Here is a 22,656-nt window from a genome sequence, read left to right as displayed (position 1 = left end):
ATTAAACTAGGTATTTATCAGAATAAGTGTTGGTAGTTCATGAGACTGTATTCTCATATTTTCAAAAATTTCTTAAAATACCTGTAAATTCATTAATAAGTAGAGGTTTTTGAAAATAATTTTTGAGAGATAATTTTAATATAATTAATTATACTATTAATTTTCAAACTGGTATCCTGGGAAATAATTTCATTATGGAAATTACACTGTGTGATTCATGCAGCATATTCTTCTCTTATCCAAATATAATTACTTATCATTGAGATTAATTTATAGGGAGGAAAAAATATTTAATCATAAGGAATTCCAGTGTAATAGGTTAAGTTTGTGTGCTTTTCTTTTGCTACCAAAACTTAGAAAATTTAACTTTGAGAATTTTAATATATTTTTAACTGAATAATCAGGAGGCTTTCTTATACTCACCTAATGTATTATTGAACCAGCTAACCAAATATCTTCCTTTAAAAAGCAGCTCCTGAAAATTTAGAATTTTAATATCTTTTAAATATATTATTTCTTTTTCTTAACATATTGTAAGATTAATGTTCTCCTTGTAAAACTAATTGGCATGATTAAAAACAGGGAGGAGCTTTTTCTGCATCAGGAAACACTATTGTCAACACATGGATGTGCACATGAGTGTATTAACATTATGTTTTGCTTCGTGAATATAAGGAATCCTTGGAAATGAATCTCTCTTATTGTAGTTACTTACTCACCTGACCTAGTTCATGTTAGTAATACATGTATATTTTATGTAAACTTCCTTTACATCTTCCATCAGTTGACAGTGAGATTGTTTTCTAATTTAGAAGGAAGATGCTGTGAAACCAGAGTTTCCATTATTTGAGAGATCAACAATAAAAGTGAGACATTTATTATTATTTAAACCAGAAGTATATTGTTATATATTAATTTATAATCCCTTACAAATTAATATTATCTGAGTTGAAAACAAAGCATTTGTCTTTCTCTTTCAATAATGTATCCAAAATGCAACCACATTCTTATTATATCTTATTATTCATCAACATCAGACTTTTTAATAAGTAACAAAGTTCTGAGTAAAATCAGTAAAGCCTTTGGGTAACAATATTTTCTTTAAACACATAAAGCTTTACACAAACAATATTATAAAACATAGTTTTGCTTCGGTTTCTCCTCAAATTAGTTGCTAAGCATTTTGTTACACATACGGAGATAATTTATACAGTATTAAAAATATCCATTGAGACCCTGGCTGGGTGGTGCAGGCGGCGGGGGCATGGTCCTGTACACCAGCCCCGGCTGTGGTTCGGCTCCCAGTCCGGCACATGCCTAGGTTTCCGCTTCCATCCCCAGTGGGGCACTTGCAGGAGGCAACCCATCCGTGTTTCTCACACCAATCTCTCTCTCTCTCTCTCTTCCACTCTCTCCCTTTCCCTCTGTCTAAAAGTCAATAAAAACATACCTTTGGGTGAGGGTTAAAAAAAATACACATTATAGAATATGTTTGGGATTGGTCAGGGACAATATGAAGATGCTATATTAAATATACAAGCAAATATTGATTTATTATGGGAGCATATATAAGGAATTAGAGTGAAATCATGTAACTTTATCAAATTTAATGGTCTTTAAAGTTATTTTGATTTCGTGCTAGCATTAATTTTGTTTTCTATTTTGTGTTTTGACTGTTTCCTCTTTAAATCTGCCATTATTCTGTAAAAAATGATTATCACTGTGTTGAAAGTTAACCTATCTTTGGAAACAGACATGAAGGGTTACAAAAGCCACAGAAACTTTTGATCCCTTAACTTTCCCTGTAGTTGGTTTTCTTTGTAACTGTCTTCTTATAATTCTTATACCTTACAGGACTAATGAAAATGAAGCATTGTATGATTTGAATATGTTGATATTTTTATATCGCCACCAACAACAGACAACATTAACTTGAAAAAGGCATTTACAAAGAATTCATTCCTCTTAACAGTGTTTGTGTATTTGTGTTTTCTTTTAGTTAATCTGCTGGATTCAAAAACAATTCAAGGGGAGCTGGGCTGGATCTCTAACCCATCACATGGGGTGAGTTCAGTAAAGTATTGAAAAGGAACATGGTTCTGTCCATTGTCGCTCTTAGAGAGCAGGAAGATCTATTGGTATGTTCTCTAAAGCAAACTCCTGGACTTCTGGTGACACGTTTATCAGTGTTCTTAATACGTGGACAAAGAGAGCCTAATATTTTTGTCCAGTGGAACTATTGAGAATTTTGAAAGTACATAAAGTAGTTTTTTCCTTCTGAGTTTATCAATGGCTTGAATGTGCTAATGAAAGTTTAATTATTTTTAGCATCATGCAGATGATCTAGGTGTGACCATCTAACATGTTTTGTGATGTGATTGGAATAAGTAAGTGACCTGAGAAGACACTATAAGTTTTAAGCAATCTAGAAAGTGTATATGTGCAGATAGTAGTCTCCAGAGCTGTAGAGGTAAAGTAAACGTTGGCAACCGTTCCAAGTAGCGTAGGGTGTATTCATCAACAGTGTAAACTTGTGTTGCCGTAATTTCTTTGGTCAAAATATTAGCAACTTGTCTAGATCAGTTTAAAGCTGGGTACTTCATTAAGAAAAAATCTGGATGCCGTTACATTTTAAACTTTTCACATATCTTTAGTATTTTACCGGCCAGACACAGATTACTGAGGTGTGTGGCATCTTGGTGGCCTGAATACTTATAATGAGCCTTTTGTGTGAGAAAATTTTCCCTTTGATCTTTTCCAGGAAAAAAAGAGAGGCATACATTTGGAAAATTCTTGTTCCTACAAAATGGTGTAATAAATGCCTAAACATGTCCTTTTTCCCCCCCTCCAACTATACCCTGTAGAAAATGCAAAGTGTTACTTTGAAATATTTGATAGGAACAAATTTATGCATTCAATTTCCTTCTACACTGGTCCTCTTTTCCAAGTGGCTGTAATTACTGCCACTTAGTATTGGTGTTTGGTCTTTAGACTTTTGTGTCTAAACACACTAATTTTTATGGTACTATCAACTTTTTCACCAGCGGATGTTTTGCATCAAGGATACTTCATCTATCTGTCATCTTTGAATCTGCTTTTCCTCCTGGTACACCTTGACATTGACACGATGCCAAAACCTATCACATAATCAGGCCACGGTTAGTTGCTTCAGAAGGGAAACGCTGAAGGAAGCCAGGATTTGGTTTTCCCATAGGTGTAAAAGGACTCTAATGATTAGGATAAAAGCGCATCCTGGGTTGTCGTCAAGAGTGAACCAAAACTCAGGGTTGAACTGGAAAACTCGTTTGAAACTAATCGCCTAAAAGTCAAACCTAACTTTAATTCTGATTTTAGAAATTTGAGTTTATTGCTCTATCAGATAACATACCATAGAAACCTGCTGCTTAAGGATGTACAAAAAGCCAAAACCATAGTGTTATTTTACCAATAGGTACTTACATGTGTATTTTTTAAAACAACCAGAAATTAACTTGTATATCAAAGTAACAAATGGTGTATCTTTGTTTTTATTTTACGACATAAAGAAAACAAGGCGCATTTCTCTATACTGACAATTTTGGGAAATGTGTTCATTTTACTTTGTTAATCTCATAGGCTTTGAGATGAAACAGAGTTGGCACTTCTTCCAGAGACATGTTGGGGGATGGAGCATCCTAGGACCTCGCCACACAAAGCGGGGTGCCTGGATCAGCTAGCAGCGTCCACACCTGGGAGGTTCTGAGAAATGAAACTCGCAGGTCTCACACCAGGCTTTCTGAGTCAGAATCTGCACTTTAACATGGTCCCCAGGCGATTGCTAAGCACATTAAATGTAAGAAACACTCCTCAGAGTAATTTACCTCTTGACTTTTCCCATCTCTCATCCAATTTCCTAGCTGCTTTTTGCCGAGGAACAGCTTTCAGTTTCTCCTCTGGCTTACTGTTGCCTCGCAGAGCAGATCTCAGGCTCTTCCCTGCCTTCCTGGTGGATCTGCAGCTGTGTGTTCCCTCTTTCTGATGCAATAAATAGCCCAAAACAGCTGGCCAAGCTCTACAAGTTTATCATTAGATTTGCAGGGACAAAAAACAAAAATCTCCCCAACAGGTCATGATATTTATAACACCTCAAGACCCCAAAGCTAAACAAGAAATCAAATATGTGAATTATTGTCCTGTGGTGATGTGTAGTGTGTTTTTTCTTTAAATTTTCTCTCTATATTAACCACAGTGTCCATGAGGAAATGTGTACTGTGAATTTAGAAAACGTTAGATGAGTATTCATTTCTTGTTGAGAAACTGATGATATTCTTGAGTGAAAGCTCTGCGCAGCCAATTTAGGCTTGGTGTTTAATGTCTTTGATTATACTATTTTGTGCTTTTAGATTCAGTTAATTATTTTAATGCCTAATTGTTGCCATTTTCAATATGACAAGGATAGATGAATTTTGTGTTTTTTGTTTTCAAAGGAGATAGTTAAAACAATTGGATATCTTTGCTGCAAATTTCCCATTAAAAAATGACATTAATAGCTAGAAATAACTGTGAACTTTGCATTGTTTTAATTAATGAACCCTAATAAATACCAGTACATCTATTTTTAGGTTAATGAAATGTGAATGTAAACTCTAGAAGAAAAATTGTAACAATGTCACACCATATTGAATCACTGAAAATCTCATTTTTTATTGTTGCTGTTGTTGATCTTAGAAGGAAAAGTTTGTACCCTTTTACCACACCCTCTCCTATTTCCTCCCACCTCACTAGCCCCTGACTCTCACTTTTCTACTCTCTGTTTTTATAGGTTTGACTTTTTTTTAGATTCCAGTATAAGTGATACCATGCAATATTTGCCTTTCTCTGTCTGGATTATTTTATTTAGCATAAGGCCATCAGAGTCCATCTGTATTATCACAAATGACAGGGAAAATCCTGTTTTTTGATTTAAGGTAATGGTTCTAAATGTGCTGAAGTGGTAAGGAGAGAGGTGGTTTTAGTTTTGCACCTTGGGGACATTTGGCAGTGTCTGTAGATACTGCTGGTTGTCACAACTTGGGAAGCGGGACACTATTGGCATCTGGTAGGGAAGGCCAAGGGTGCTGTAAGCATCTTACAGTGAACAGGGCAGCCTCCCACGACAAAGAATGATCTGCTGTAAAATGACAGTGCCCAGGTTGAGAAGCACTTACGGGCTGAGTATTGGTGCTCCATTAGAAGCTGTGGCCACTGAAAAGATCCTGGTAGACTTCCAGCAGCTTCTTTAAGTTTCAACCTTACTCCCATCAGAAGCTCTAAATTCCAAATCTATTGAAATATATTTTTAAAAAAATAGAAAAATGATTTATTCAAAACATAAATCTTTCATGGAATGATATCACCTGAAGTATATATAATTAATATATTTGGGGGAATGCCCTGGCTGGGTTGCTCAGGTGGTTGGAACATTGTTCTATACAGCAAAAAGGCTGCAGATTAGATTTCGGCCAGGGCACATACCTAGGTTGTGGGTTCTATCCCAGTCAGGGAGCATACGGGAGGCAGCCGATCAATGTTTCTCTCTCACATCAATGTTTCTCTCTCACTTGATGTTTCTCTCTGTCTCTCTCCCTTCTTCTCTCTCCAAAAAAAAATCAGTAAAAACATACCCTTGGGTGAGGATTATATATATTTGGGGGGAAATGGCCGAGTGGCTCATTTCTTCATGTATTTTTTTCTATTTTTATTATTTTCTTTCCCCAAAGATATATTCATGCATAAAAATCTCACAATCAACCTATGTAATTTTCTTGGAAAGAGTATTTCTATCTCTGTTTTTAAGTGGTGCTTTGAAACGAAGGAAACTCAGTAGGAAAGCATAGGCCTGGGACAAATTTTAAAATAAGTATTCGGGAAGAAATTTAATGCAACTTTGGTTTCCTCTAAATGAATATCATGAACATAATACTCAACTTTGTAAACTGAAATTATCAGGCGGTCACAAATAGCAATTGAATTTTCAATAATAGGGTTTTATTTGCCATGAACATTTTGTACCACTAAGTTTGTTCATTTTAGTAAAGCAGACACAGCAGTTACCTTCTTTTGCCCTATAAACTATGAATTATAGCAGTTGAATTCTGGACTAATCATATTTAGTAATTTCAGTAAGTAGTTTAATAGTTTATATGTTCTTTGATTTAGAGGACAAACAACACACATAGAAGCCCTTAAATATTGCTGGATTACAACCCAGAAAAACACTTTGTTTAGGCATGATCAGGTACTTAAATACACTTATTCATTGATTGATAATGTCGATCTACCAAATAAACTTTCTTAGTCTAGATATCATTATAGAGGAGGGATCAGAGGGAAGTATAGGTACAGAGCTCTACCTTGGGATAGTACTGATATGCTGATTACATAGAACAGGGGAATTATGAGCCTCGACTCAGTTAAAGAAACTCTCATAAGGAGAAGAAAATGAAGAGATGGTTAAGGGAATAGAGAAAAAGCAAAGTCTGAAATGAATTATTCATGTTTATTTGCAGATCTTAGAAAGAAATGTCAAAATTAGCATTTGTGTAATTATTTTATTTTCTACCTTCCTCCTTTTTTTATATCGTTTAGAATTTTTTTCCCTCTAAAGTTTTCCTTAGATGCTTCTTGGTAAATAGAGGCCCTTTCCATTGCCCACCCAATACCCGTTCTCTGGTTTTCCCTTGGGGATGGTGTACCAATATTATTCTGGTTTTTACCCTCTCCTGTTCTCCTGCCACTTTGTGGGGTGAATGTTGATTCATCTGAGGGCTAATCATGACAAGGACAGTCATTTCGCTAGAGATTGGGCTAGACAAGAGTCAGTAAAAGAGTAAGTAAAGTCATTCAGACTAGAGGAGAATTCAGGTGACTCTAGAAAAGGTTTCCTCCTGATAAAAAGAGATACGAGAGGCTGAGGACTTCATGGCTCTGGGCTTCCTTGTGAAGGCCCAGCATCTGGAACAGCTGCACTCTTCATGGCCAGAAAGGTGGAGTCTAGTGAGCATTAGAGAACCAGCCTTAGCGCATTAGAGAACTCTGACATCTCAGAACCACTGAGTTAAGTTAAAAAACACATTTTTCTTGTTTAAGCCACTCTTTTTAGTATCTCTCATACTTTCAAATTGAAGGCAGCCTGATAGAATAGATTAAAAAATATATATATATATTTATCACCAGGTCAAATATCTTCATTTCTAAATGGAGGCTGTAGCAATGCATAATTGTACTCTACAGTGTTGTTTGTATTTTCCAAGGTTATCTTCTTTGTTCTTTAGCACAAACGGGGTCAAAGGTAATAGTAAGTAGTGAGACAGAATAAGCACATTGTTTAAAACCAGGACATCTGCATGTGAATTCTGGCTCTGCCATTTATTGCTGTCTGATCTGATGCAGACCATTTAACCTTCACTAACTTTTATCCTCAATTTTTAAAAAGTTATAATGGTAATTCTGATGTCATAGCACTTTACAGTAAATGAGGCTTATTTCTAGATTTCTAGATTTTTACCCATGAATATATATGTACAGCATGTATAGATGATAATGCATATGAAAGAGCTATGCAAATATTATTTCTTATTCCTAGACAAATGAGTTTTGAGATATTCCCATTCGAATCCAAAATCTTTTGCAAAATTCATTAATATGTCTTCTTAAATCTCAGTATACACTTGATCTCTTGAATTTGGATTTAGAAGGAGGAAAATTGATAGTATTCCATGAGGTGCCTGCAAAGACCTCTTCTCAGTTAAGATACCAAACACTTCCTTCGACATTACATGATTGTTGTTCCATTGAATCTGTGCAGACCAGTTTACATTTTTAATGGAAAGAGTCAAACTTTTCAATTAAAGAGTCAAATTTCATTGGGTAGTTAATTTATTTAAAATTTTAGTAATAAGAATTTCCTCAAAATATTAATATTTCCCTTTCGTTGAGACCTCTTTCCTATGTACCTCCTGCCACCCCCAGACTCGCACATGACACCCATTATCTCATCTATCTTGTACTTTGTGATATCTCCACAGCTTATAATTACACATTAATACAATTATCCCATTGATATTTATCTCCAGCAGGAAACTGAAAGCTCTTTGAGGCCAATTTCCTTTTTATTTGTCTCATTTTGAGTTACTGGATTAGTGCTCATAAATTACAATTCACTGAATAACTGAACAACAAAAGCTTTCCAAACCAAGAATGGATAACTAACTAACACTGATTTAGCATTTGTTGAGAACAATTTGATAATTTACAATTTGTTATTTTAAATGGTGTCTTTAAATGATTTCACTCTCTTTTCAATGGCATAAAATTAAGTGAAATTATAATATATATACACTCTGTGTATATTATATATGTACATATATTACATACACACATAATATATTATAGACATATTCCTATGGCTCTATTAAATATAATATTATTTTGGTTTTTTTGTCCTAGAAGAGCTATCTAGTTAAATGTATTTAGAAAATATTGCCAACCTATGAATTGGAAGTTAACTGAAAAGGAAACAAACTAGAGACAGCTCTCTATCGAAAATTATATTGATTGTGCTATCTAAGGGTAAATTGCCAGAATCCTGCAAATTAATTCCATTTAAAAATAGAAATGTTTGGAATCGAACGAATCAGAGATTAATGGAAATAACAAAAATACTTTCTAGAACAAATCATTACTTTCTCATTCTCCAGCATAGTGTAATTTATATTCAATATTGGAATTATTGCAATTTGTGAAGCCTAAATTCTAGAAGTCTTCTCTACTGAATTTCCTTCTAGCTTTCACTTTGTAAATGGTGTCTGAAATGCAGGAAGGCTATTTTGACAACTGGGTGTCAACAGTAACCACCTGGGATTCTGCCTTTATGAATCACAGTCCAAATTCTGCTTCATATGCTGAAGAGTCAGTACAGGAAAATCAAATTTTTGACACGTGATATGTGATTTTTAGTCATTTGAATTTTTTCTGCCTAGAGTGAGCAGTGCTACATATTTTAAGCATGTCACTTTCACCCATCCTGCTGACCTTTCAAGGAAGGATGTCTGATCAAATTAGAAAAACATGACAAAGTTTTGCAGTCTTTTTTAACCTTTCCTTGAAACAAAATGCACCATAAAAAATGGAATATGTACATGAGTGAAAGAAATCAGCAAAGATAGAATGTATTCTAGCGACATTTAATTTACAAAAAGTAAAATCTTATCTTGTATTTGTTTTAAGGGAGTTTTTCATCAGTGCTTTAAAACAAATTGAAACCATTTTTCATTGCTCGTGTTGTATATTTCTATGTGAATCCTCCTCTCTGCATCAAATCAGTGCTTATTTATATTTTGGGGTTGGATTTGAATTTTTAAAATATGACATATAATGTACTTTGCTTCTTTTACTTTGATGTACAGCTTGTGGGATTTAAAGCAGAGGAGGCTTGAAACATATTTGGACGGGTTTTATTTAGTTCGGCTTTACTCATAAATTTGTTTGTGCTACATGATCCTCACTTAACATGAAGTAACTATAAAGTTAAGTAAAAGCTAAAATATACTTAAATACTCTTTATTTCTATTTTGAATGTTTAAATAGTACATAAATTCACTATGATCATTTTCTATTTGTTTTTTAAAGTAACTTGAAAAAAATTGGAATCAAAGACAAAATTGTGGGTCTAGTGGTTTCTCGTGTTAATAGCATTTTTTAAAACAAATAACTTTTGATACCAAACCTTGTCACTTTGTGTAACTTCAAATATGTGTACTTTCTATTAAAAAAGGAATGGTTATTAAAGTAAGAGCAACCAAAAATATAGATACGGTACTTTAAAAAATAATGGCTTTCATACTCCTATGCAAAATAGTATGTACTTGTTCCTATATCTTTAATATTTTAAAGAACATACTTAGACTTAGAATAAACACAATATTGTCAAGCTTCCAAGTTTTCATTTGGATATAAGATATAAAAACAACATATGTACTCCAATGGAAAGGAGTTTCAATTCTAACATTCCATTTAAGTGAAATTTTGATGGGAATTTATTAAGATAATTATTTGCTCCAAAGATTTGCTCATTTATTTTTTCCCTTTTAAAATTTTATAAATTATTTGTTTTGACCCTTAGGCTTATTATTTTCTGGTGGTTAATTTATTTTGAAAAAATTTTAAAAAGAAATTAAAATTTGTCTGTAAAAATATGGTGTGAAACACTTTTTAAATAAGTCCCATATCCCCGGTGATAGCCAATGGACCAGAAAACATTTAAAGGTTATATTTACAATAAAATTCACCGGGAGTATTTCTTCAACCTTAATAGCCCATTGATTTCTTTTCTGCTCATAATGCTCACTTTATTCAGGAAGTATTATATGAATACAAACTTTACCAATCTAGTATCTGAGGTCTTGGAAGTCTGTAAGATCATTTATCCCCTTTCCACGAGACGTAAGAGAACACCAAGGGGGCTAGTGTACTTAATTTCCTGTGTAGTCTAATTTACAAGTTATTTTATTCATTCTTGTTTTTATTAAATTTATTGGAGTGACATTAATTAATAAAGTTATGTATGTTTCAGATGTACAATTCTACATCATCTGTATATTGTATTGTGTTCACCCCCAAATCCAAGTCTCCTTCCACCACCATTATTCCCCCTTTACCTTCTCCTACCTCCCCCACACCTCTTCCCTCTGGCAATCGCCATATATAAATATCTATATATATCAGAGTGAATACACATATATATCAACTATTGCTTTTTAATTTGTAAAGAGTAGTTGTTAAAAATGCAAAATCCTAAGTTTCCAACCAAGACCTCTTCCAGCAATCTGCTTCTTCACAGACCCTCCTGGTGATTCTGATGAGCTCAAGTTTGGGAATCACTGTGCTAAAAATCATAATGTCCTGCAATAAGGCAGACATTACTTACAAAAGTATGTTTAGCTGTTGCTTGATTCAGTGCTGTAGTTTATTCCAGCCTCTTAATTAATACTGGAGTGTGCATGATTCATAATTGGATGTTTTGAAATTTTACAATAAATGCACAGCAAAAGGAATCAGCTGTTTTACCAACAACTCAGGGAATCTATTCTTAGCAATTTGTAACTGGAATTTACTTTACAGTCATCATGTTTCTTTCATGTAACATTGGAGCTCAGTCTGAACTGCATGTAGTGTCTTTGTATTTATACACCAACATCCATAACTCATGATAAAAAGGTGGCATAAAAACAAAAAGACTAGAAAAGCTGTGAATTAAATGATAGGGACATTGGAATAAGGAATATGAACATTCCTATCAAGGGGTTACTAGAATATGAGGCTGTCTGGAAAGTGACTATGAAATGTTCCCAGAAATTTACTGGGATCAGCTTGTGATGGATTTTATATGCCTCACTGAATATTTTGGACATTATTCAAAGGCAATATCTTAACAAGTTGATTATGGAGGATGTTGTAACTGAAGAACAGACAAGAGTCAGAAAAAGCATTTGGAAATTACTGAGAACTTTCCCATGATAAGTTACAGGAACCTAGGATCTGCCCTCTATTTGCTCAAATATCTTAAGTGATTTGACATAGCTTGAATTTTACTGTTTTGTTAACCCTCCAAAAAGAGAATATTCTAAAAAGTCATTTTTTAAAGAAATTAACACCATTTTTATAAATAGAGGCATAAAATAAAGAGGAACCAAATTTGGCCAATTGACAAAGTTGTAAGATCTTTGGGGGGTTCAGTAGAAATGAAAATTAGCAAACTGAGGAAGACAAAAGAAAAAAAGAGGGCTTAAGATGCTCTAACAGTAAAGTAGCCAAATTTGCCTTCTGTATGACAATACTAGTCAATGTGCTTTTGGACCTGAGATTAAGAATAAGCTGAATTTTAGAAAAATGCAAATGACAGTCTTCCTTTACGACATAAAATAACAAGACCATGGACCCAGCAACCAGTAGGTTTAGCCAGTGAAGGAAGAGAGGGGATGCAATGTGATGGTTTCAAAGAACTCTCAGTCTACACATGGATGCTTATTCCATGCAATGGAATTAACTTTATGGATTTGCTCAAAAGTCTCCCATGGAATTTAAAGGTTGTGGATGATATGAATCAATGGTGTAAACTGTCTTAGAATCATTTGTCATCTATATCCTTAACTTTGGATAGATGTGCTGGCTTGTCATTTTTAAAACAGAATTAGTGATATGATTTTGACTTAAATTTGCCTTTCCTCCTGAGCATTGAAAAGACTGTAAACAACAATGTAGTCATAAACCAAAAAGTAACTAGAATTTTTTGAAAATTTTTATTGATGGAGCTCTTTCATTTTTCGTTAAGGGCAGCACAATTTTACCTTACCTGAAGCGGTAGAATGTATGTGAGTAATCAATTTTAGAGTCAGCAGAGACTGTAGACATCATCTAGAGCAAGTCTTTAATTATGTAGAAAAGGCAGCGAAAGCTTGGGGAGTTTTAGTGACTTGCCCAAGGTTATGTCTTGCTGTCTGGGCCTGGGTTCAGTGTTCCCTTCATTAATCCTCTCTGTCTTGGCCTGTGGACAGTAGCAAATAAGGAGTCAAGACCAGGTGATTTAATTTTTAACACACTGTACTTCATAGGACTTCAGAACTATTTTGTCTGAGTGTCAAGCCTTACAGCACACTAAATAATAACCAAGTCTTAGGACACATCAGTCAACATAGAGCTACTTTTCTCAGCTGTTGAAAAAATGCTGATCTTTTATATGCCAGAGAGGAAAATTGGGTATATAGGATTATTATCCATTCTTTTTCATGTATATCCCTTCATCACAGCTTGATTTGTGATCCAGGGACTGAGCTGTCACTTGATGACTAAAGATTCTTAGCTTATTCTCTGACAACTAGAAGTTGATTTTACCTTAGATTTAAATATAAATCTGAATTGACTTGCATTGAAAGAGTATTTTTAAATGTTAGCTTATAACCAAAACAAATCTCATCTACTTTCAGTTTTCATAAGAAACAATGTTTTGAGATATTTTAAACATTAGTACCTCATTTTAATGTGACTAGTCCTAAAACAGAACTGTTATGTGCTGTATTTTAGCCAATAAATCCTCTTTAAGATTTAAAAAGTTTCCAAATTGTTAACTCTTTATTTTCTGAACTGCTAAAAAAGTCAGTCTTTCTGTTTGTTTGTTTTGTTTTATTGAATACTTTTTACAGAAATATGTAGTGCTCTTATGTAGCTTTAAAATAATGTGATAATTGCAAAATAGGGTAATAAGTTAGTTCTTCAACAAATTTTGAATACAAAAATCAATACAGAAGTTTTATAACAAAAAATATTTGTGGTAAAATTTGCCCTAGTGAGCATCTCTTTTAAAATAAGTACTTTTTATTTTTTGAAGTAAATGATCTAATTCAAAGGAAATTTCATGAGTGGTAAACATTTTGGGGAGGATCAGAAAGATAGCATTATTTTAGAAAGAAAAGTATATGGAGGTAGTATTTGTTTCCAGAATCTACTGAGTTCTGAATAGTTTATGTGCATAAAGGGGGTTTGTAAAATCTTTAGTAGATTGTAATTCATGTATCCCGTTGATTAATGACTGCCTGAAATTCTATTATGTGTGGGGCACTATCACAGGCAGTAAAGATGCAAACAATACCAATAGCTAATATTTCTGCAATGTGCTATGTTCTATTCATAGTGCTTTCTATATATCAACTCATTTAATTCTCACAGCAACCCTATGACATTTACTCTCATTTTATAGAAGGAGAAAGGCCTAAAAAATTTAAATAACTTGAATAAGATCATACACCCAGTAAGTGAGAGTGCTGGGAATTGAAACCAGGCAGTTTGACTCCTTGCATTATATACACCACCACTGCTCTATAGTGCTTACTTTTTGTTGAAAGGGACCAATCCATGGTCCATCAGCCACAATACAGTGACAGTCATCACTTAAGATACTTAGTAGGTACAATAATATTACATAGAGTAAGTCATCAAAATTATATCAAGAGATTACAAAAGCTTTAAAAAAATAGGAATGTACCATGTACATGTGACTAGGGGCCACACTCAGAAAGCACAGATTATAAAATAGCCAGCATTGTATGTTGAGAGAAAAACAACCCAGGTAATCTGGCAGTAGGTGGAGAAGTAGGTGATAGGATTTGTGAAGTTGAAAAAGAGAGAATTATAGACTGGATTATGAACAGCTTCATACACCATGCCAGGAGGTTTGGATTCTCTTAATGGAAAATTGTTAAGCAGTATAAGAATTAGAAAGTTTACTTGTGACTTAGACTGGAGGTACAAAGAGACTTGGTATATTAAGGTCATCCAAGAAAGAGATCGGGCAGGGCAGAGAAGGACGGTGATAGGTCATTTACAATGCCCTATAGGAAATGGTGTCAACTGGATGTAAGCAGGAAGGAGATGGAAAATTAAAAGTTATTTCTATGATATTATGTGTGATTGATAATGACTGATATATATCTTAGTTTCTCCTACATCGAAGTTTCTCGAATTTTAAAATACATCAGAATCAACTGTAAGACACCACCCTTTTAGTTATGGATTGCATTGCTAATGGTGCTGATCCAAAGATCACACTTTGAGAACCAAAATCCTGTCAATATTAAAAGATTTACCTGTAAATTAATTTCAGTAGTTTGATTTTATTAAAGTTTAAAGGATAAAAATGAAATGAATTTACAAAAAGGAATGTGATCTGTTCTCATGTTGTAGATGGTCAGTTATGATTGAGAATAATTTTTAAATACCCTGTTATTACCACACACACATTCACACACACACGGGATAATATATACATTTACATATACATATATATTCATATTCAGGTATATATATGCACATACATACAAAAATACATATCTCTACCTATAACACATATTACAACATATCCAGTAGTATATTATGTGCTATATCAGTATTTGAAATTCCATATTGTTATCTTAATATTATGAATGATTTATAAATTACAGAGAAATATAGAAGCCATGAATACTAAATTTTTAAATATATGGCTACAGGCAATTGCAGAAGATCATGTAATTCACTTTTAAAGTTTTGGCAGATCCATCTATGGGTATTTTGCAGTAGAGGGTTTACAGAAACAAAAAGTAAAGCTTTTATCCCAATATTAATTTTATATTATATGGTATTTACAGTATAAAAAAGGTAATTTCTAAAGAAATGTTATAAAATAGACTCATGATATGACAAAGATGAGGTATTTAGAAAAGAAAATATAAAACTAAAAATAGAATTTTAAACCAGTACAAACTTAGGAAATGTTCACCAGATGGCTTTTCTTTCAGTATTCAATTTTCCTTTGTAAAACACTGAGATGATTAGATGTTACATTCGTAGAAATTATGATTCTCAACGGAGAAATAAGTAGGTATTTACAACAGTGTTTAAATAGGAGAAGAATACTAGTTTAACCTTTTATAAGAGAATGGAATGATCCATAGGAAATGAGTATAATAAAATAGAGCATGAGCTATCTCAAGGTATTTATGAGCAAATGAACTAATTATTGTGGCCTTGGGCCTGCTTATTTTTATCTCATGTGTATTAATATTCATTTTATCAAAATGTCTAGAATAAAATAAAAGGATAATTTTATTTTTAAATTATGAAATTTTAATTAAAAATTGAAATGAGATATGATACTTAAATTTATATGTTCCCTGGAGTACATCCTTACGAAACAGGCAGGTCTGAATTGTCATCTTGGAAGATTACAATGTATATGTCTCATGAAATACATGCCAAAGTGCACCAAAAAAGGATTTTTTTTTTTAGTGTAAAGAACAACTGTTTCTCTTTTTTAAATTGTTGTACAAAGAGTTTTTTGAAATCTTATGTAACTGGGTTTTTTTTATTCTTATGATCAAGTGAGATTTAGTATACTTAGAATCTATAGTGATGGTGAATTGCAATTGTTTGTACTTAATACCCAAAGCTAATTATTAGGCTATAGGTGTTTAATGGGAGTTGAGAAAAAAAAGTCCAAATAGGCACAATCAACTCACTAAAATATAACAGTTGTTTGACAGATTTTAGTTTAGTTTAGTAGGATTTAAAACTAGGTAGGAAACAAAAATTATATCATATACTGTCAGTAGCAAGCATTTGATAATGCCATAAGATTTGCTAGAGCATTTAACAAGATAAACAAAATTAAATCTATCTTCATAAATGTAGACAAATATGTTTATTTTCCTTCAAGGAAGAAAAAAAAATGATTTCTATAAAGAACATTTTTTTCTGATCATTTATTTGAGGGGTGGGGATAGAGAATTAAAGAATTGATCATTAGTTAGCCTAAAATCACTATTTTCAAAATTTTACTCCTAATGCATTTACTTTATTTTCTCTAAGTCATACATGTTAGAAATACTCTTCTATTTTAGATGTGTGTGAGTATGCACACATAGATACATAGACACACATGTATACGAGATGGTTTTTTTAAATATAGGGGATTCTACTGGTAATCATACAAAAAGTTTTGCTTATTTTAAAATATCTGTTATATAAACACTCTTAATAAAATCATTCTCTTATGTGAACATAGTCAGTTTTCAGGTGGCTAGTTATGTAAGCTAAACCAATTTGTATCAAAATTATTTAAAGTAATGTAGAATGATTTCCAGAATATAGATCTTTGGAACATTTTATCTTGTGACTGTTTCTTCATAGATTTGTCTGAATTTATAATATTCAATAACTTACATTCTCCTCACTGAATAAATTGATTTAAGTACCTCATTTTTTAAAAATTCCTCTTTGTATATTCTCTATTTCAGGTAATGCATTAAATATCTACTTATTCACCTAATATAGAGAATTTTGAATCAATTGATTTGTAATTGTTTTTTTATTGATACTTAATTATTTATTATTCTCAAATACATCTAGAATCACTTTTCCACTCTCCATCTCCACTGTTACTGTATTTCAGTCCAGCAAGCATTACTGAAGAGGCACCAATGTGCAAAAAGATCTTTCACTTAAGTAATACCACTCAATGAAGAAAGAAAAGTTAACATCAAAACAACAAAACAAATGCCATGTAGTGTTAAAAAATAAACACACTAATTCTGAAAAGAAAATGCTTATTTACATAGAGCCTGATATTATGATGAATTGTCACCTGTGAGGGACTTTTGCCTGGGGCAGAGAAAGATGTTATTATAAAGGTGGAGATGATGATTACTGACTAACAGTTAAAATAGTGGAATGACCCACTTAGTAGCAAAAAATAAATTTAGTAAGAATCATTCAGCTCCTTTGACAGTAAGTGTGGAGTGACTGGTAAAAAGAGTAAACAAAAATAGAAAAGTCTCTGTTTTACCTTAGATAAGTTAAAGAAAAAGAATGAATGGAGCATAGGATAGAAGAGTTTAATATACATGAGAAGTAGTAAAGCATTTGATAGAAATATGTTATTGTTCGAGAAGGGCACCATGCCGAGACACACTAATATTTTGAAGGAAGAATGAATGGCCTTGCGTGTTGATGATAATATACAAACAGCCAATACCACACACACACATCTCTGTGTGTACGTGTGTATTTATTATTGGAAAACTAAAATGTATATTAAAATGAAAACAAGGACATATAAGAAATTTGATAAAAGAATCACTATAAAGACTCAGGATTTATTCCAGTACCTATTTTTAAAGTGTCTAAAAGGTGTGTGTGTGTGGGGGGGTCTAGTGACTATGAATTTACTATTTTACAAGAAAGACTCCTCTCTCTCTCTTTCTCTCTCTCTCTCTTACTCTCTTTCTAGAGTTTAAAAATTTAATTAATGAGTAAAGGAGACCAAAAGTGTAAACTTTATGTAAGAGCACATGAAAATAACTTGAGAGTAAGATTACATATCAATATTAAAATTTACACAAAATGTTTCCATTTTTCATGAAACAGAAGTCCAAAATAATTTGAATTCTGTTTTCTCTAGGCTTTTCTTTTTTCTTTCTTTTTTTTTTTGAGATTGAAATCATCAAAGAAAAGTAGTGTTTTTTAAATTAAGGGTAATATGTGATTTAAACAATCATGTATAACTTTTAGAACAGTAGAACACCCCTTTTAATATAGTCATCAGGTATTAATCTGATGCTGTTTTTTTCAATCTCTGGAAAGGACTGTTTATGACTTCACTTATTGAAACAGTTGGTGAAGGGATTAAGCAAAAAACAAACAAACAAACAAAAACCCAACAAACTCATAGACACCAACAGTATGGTGATTACCAGAGGGCAAGTGGGGTAGGGGAAGATAAAAAAGGGTAAAAAGATAAATGGTGACAGAAGGAGACTTGACTTGGGGTGGTGAACACACAATACAATACATAGTTGATGTATTTTAGAATTGTACACCTGAAACCTATATAATTTTATTAACCAATGTCACCCCAATAAATTCAATAAAACAAGAAACGGTGCATATGTTTGAATTACTGTCAATTCAAGTCACTGTCACTTCAGCCTGGAAAGAGAAATCACCATACCTCCCAGGAACTACCTAAGTTAGTAGTTGCAAATAGAAAATATAGTTTAATTAGTTACAATATATTATAAAGTAATTATAAAAACACAACAATATTGAGACCTTAAAGTACTGAGTGGCAGAGAGCTAGATGACACAATGCGAACTTTAAAGTCAGCACATACCAATCCAACAAGGGTTATAGTTCCTCAGAGGAGATAGAGGAATGGCAAGAGGGATCGTAGTGCCCCAGGAGTCTGTAGAAATAGTACCATGTCCAAATCATCACAAAATGTTCCATAGTTCAGGGGATTTTGTGAAATATTGCTTTCTTCCTGAAACCAGGTATTTCTGACATGATTTTACAGACACAAACTATAAGGTTACATGAAGTTTTGCCTTTGAAAAGTATTCATTCATTCTATAAATATTTATTAAAAACACCCTATTCCCTTAGGTAGTGCCAGCCAGTTTTTAATTTGAATTTGAATTTGAATGTGGAACAAGCATTATTTTATAATATCAGTCATCTTCTAGATTTTCTTTTCTGAAAACTATTGAAAGATACTTTTGATTAAATGATAAAACTATACTTTTTCAGTATAAAAATAGAGTTTTTAAAGTAAAATTTTTCCTGGAAAACCTTTAGTCTTTTTAAATTTATTGTTATAATCGACTATCTTTTGTCCAGATATAATTTATTAATTTAATAAGAAGTTAATTGTTTTATTATTTCAACTAATAAAATAATAAAAAAATTCAAACTACCCACATTAAATGCAAACAAAGAGTAAGAAACGACACTAAAGAAATAGAGCAAATATAAAGGTTGGATATCTTTATATTTACAAAATTTAAGAAGTTATAAGAAGCACGTTAATACACTTTAACTGCAAAAAAGAAATTTACTGGTGTGTTATATATATAGACAAAGGAGGGATGATTGATATTGATTAATAAGTTTTAGGTAAAATTTTTCCCTTATCTCAATTCTTGTAATAGAAGTTATAAAAGTACCAGCTTGTTCTCAGGTATGACTGTAGATATTTCAAAGGTCCTGTTGCTATATATTCATTGTTTATATCTGTAGCTCTTTGTTCAGTGACATAGTTGGGATAGAGGAGCATATGACTCAAAGACTATTGTTGGCATGCAAATAACTTCATAATTAATTAAGCACCTACTAAGTCCAATTACATCCAATCATACAACAGACACTGCAGATACTAAAGTTAAAGTGAAAACAAACAACTAGACTTCCATGGGATATATTTGATCAGTTTAAAAAATGCCTTGGATTTGAACAAATGAAAAATCATCAGTGGACTTCAGGAACTTTGGATAGTAAAATTAGAAACATATTCCTAGTGTATATGTAACTTGTATATATTTTACATGTATAGGTAGATAACGTACATTAAATATTGAAAAAAGGGAGAAATTAAAAAGAGTAAAACAAATGTTAATCGCAGGGGCCCATGCACCTCATTTTGTAGACCTCCTAGTGTAGATAGTAGACGGCATCCTTCATTTTATGACCAATGATCATTTCCTAAATTTAAAATTTCATGTAACTACCCTAAATACATACACATACCTTTGAGAAAGCTTCAGAATATTTATTACAGATAAACATTCTATCTTACTGAAATGTTTACCAGAAATTAATTTGTTTTGTTTTAAATAATTTTTTTTTAAATATGTTTTTATTGATTATTTAAAAATTTATCTTTATGGTTGAAAGTATTACAGATGTCTCCCTTTTTTCCCCTGTTAACCCCGTCTATCCTGTACCCACCTCCCACTTTCACCACTACTGTTTGTGTCCACCGGGTATGCATATATGCACATAAGGTCAACAAATGACAAGTGCTGGCAAAGATGTGGAGAAAAGGGACCCATAGTACACTGCTGGTGGCAAAGCAGACTGGTGCAGCCACTATGGAAAACGGTATGGAGGTTCCTCAAAAAATTAAAAATTGAACTGCCATTTGACCCAGTGATCTCACTTCTAGGAACATATCCTAAGAAACCCAAACACCAATCAGAAAGAATATATGCACCCCTATGCTCATAGCAGTGCAATTTACAATAGCTAAGATCTGGAAACAGCCCAAGTGCCCATCAGTAGGTGAGTGGATAAAAAAGCTGTGGGTCATTTGCACCATGGAGTACTATGCAGCTGTAAAAAAGAAGGATCTCTCACCCTCTGAGACAGCATGGAGGGACCCAGAGAGTATTAGGCTAAACGAAATAAGCCAGTCAGAGAAAGACAAGTATCACATGATCTCACTCAGATGTGGAATCTAAAGGACAAAATAAACTGATGAAGAAAATAGATCCAGAGCCATAGAAGCATGGAGCAGGTTGATGGATCTCAGAGGGAAGGCAGGGGTGGGTGGGTGGATGGGTGGGAAGAGATTAACCAAAGAATTTATATGCATATATGCATAACCCATGGGCACAGACAATAGTGGGGTGAAGGCCTGGGGTGGGGGGCCAGGTGGGGGGTTTAGGGGTCAGTGGGGAAAAAGGGGACATCTGTATTCTTTCAACAATAAAGACAAATTAAAAAAATCACAGATGTTGAAAAAAAAGACTTTTTGTTTAAATTATATCTTTATTGATTTCAGAGAAACGAAGGGAGAGGGAGAGAGAGATAGAAACATCAATGATGAGAGAATCATCGATCAGCTGCCTCCTCCCCCCCCAGGATCGACCCCTCAACCCCGGCACGTGCCCTGACCAGGAATGAAACAGTGACCTCCTTGTTCATAGGTCAATGCTCAACCTCTGAGCCATCTCAGCCAGGCTTGAAAGAATATTTTAGAAGGCAATATTGTTTGAAAGAATTTTTCATTTGATAAAGATTTCTATCCTATCTTGAAGTTGTAAAGTAGATTTTTTACATTATTTTGCATACATTCCTGGGTATTTTAATTCATTTTACTTTGGATCACAAAAGCAATCATCATTATGATGTTCATCCATGTATTCTCTGCTTTATCTGATTACAATTCCAAATCCTATCTCTAGTTCAATCATGATCAGAGGTTACACAACATAGATGGTGGGGCAAAAGAAGATTTGCAGTTGTTTATTATGGAGAATATTACAGTAATTAATAAATAACAATAGAAGAATAAACTCTGTGTTTCACATAGTCTACTGTAAACCTACTTTTGCCCCACCTTGTACATAAATCACATATACATTAGAATGAACAAAATAGTCTCAGTTGTCTACTTCTGGTAAACGTAAAACAACCTCCACATGCTGTTTCTTATTATGATTAAAGGCTCTCAGAAACTACACAGACGCTCCTTCTCCACCCCCAGCCTCCATTCACATATGGAATTTTTAACTTAGGGTCAGGACCATTCAAGATGTCTATGTGATTTTACTCATCTGTTTTTATGAATAATTCTCAGGACACAAAGTGTTCATACTGTTAAACATTTTAGGGAGGACTAATAGAATACACACTATTATTTATAAAAACACTGAAATTTTCATTTTTTCTTTCATTTATTGTTTCAACCTTCAGAAACTTAATTATAATTTTCTAAAAAAATGTTTATATTTCCCATTCAGTCAAATATTTTGCAGAATCAAAACACAATATAGTACAAAGTGAAAACTATTTCTATGATTATAGGAACACCTTTAATACAAAAATAAATGGTGAAAGAGATTGCGAATATGTTTCTAGATAAAAGAACAGATGTACATGTATATATGTTGAAACTGGTTTGTAAAGATTCATTATGAAATAAGGACTGAATTCTAGCATTTGTGATACCAATTTGCTGGGTAAGTTAAGAAAGTCCTTCTCTGGTCAATTTTAGCATTTCTCTGTAAAATTGACTTATTATTTTATTGTATATTTTTCATAAATATCGGGTACATATTTAAATCTATGAAAGCTGAGTGGAGATAAACATCTAAATAGAGGTTATTACCATAAAGCATATTTAAATAAGCATAGCTGTCCTGATCACTACACTGTATGTTAATGACTAACTGGTATGTATAAAATGAAAGCTGTAGATGTTTAGATAATGACAATATACATGATGAGCTGGGTGGTTAGGAAGAGAGGCCCTCAGAGCTGGGAGGTCA

The 22,656-nt window shown here is 33.0% G+C and overlaps 1 protein-coding gene across 2 annotated transcripts in view; it reads left to right on the top strand.

Moving 5' to 3' along the window:
• Window positions 1–22,656, top strand: part of EPHA3 (EPH receptor A3) — a 319,756-nt gene that overhangs the window by 17,092 nt on the left and 280,008 nt on the right. For both annotated transcript variants that reach the window (XM_081137897.1, XM_081137896.1), the window contains exon 2: window positions 2,000–2,064. In XM_081137897.1, coding sequence (XP_080994023.1) covers window positions 2,000–2,064 — 65 coding nt within the window. The remainder of the gene's footprint in view (window positions 1–1,999; window positions 2,065–22,656) is intronic.

Source organism: Miniopterus schreibersii (assembly GCF_964146895.1).
Source record: "Miniopterus schreibersii genome assembly, chromosome: 5".
NCBI lineage: Eukaryota > Metazoa > Chordata > Mammalia > Chiroptera > Miniopteridae > Miniopterus > Miniopterus schreibersii.
This window is presented reverse-complemented; position numbering and strand designations above follow the sequence as displayed.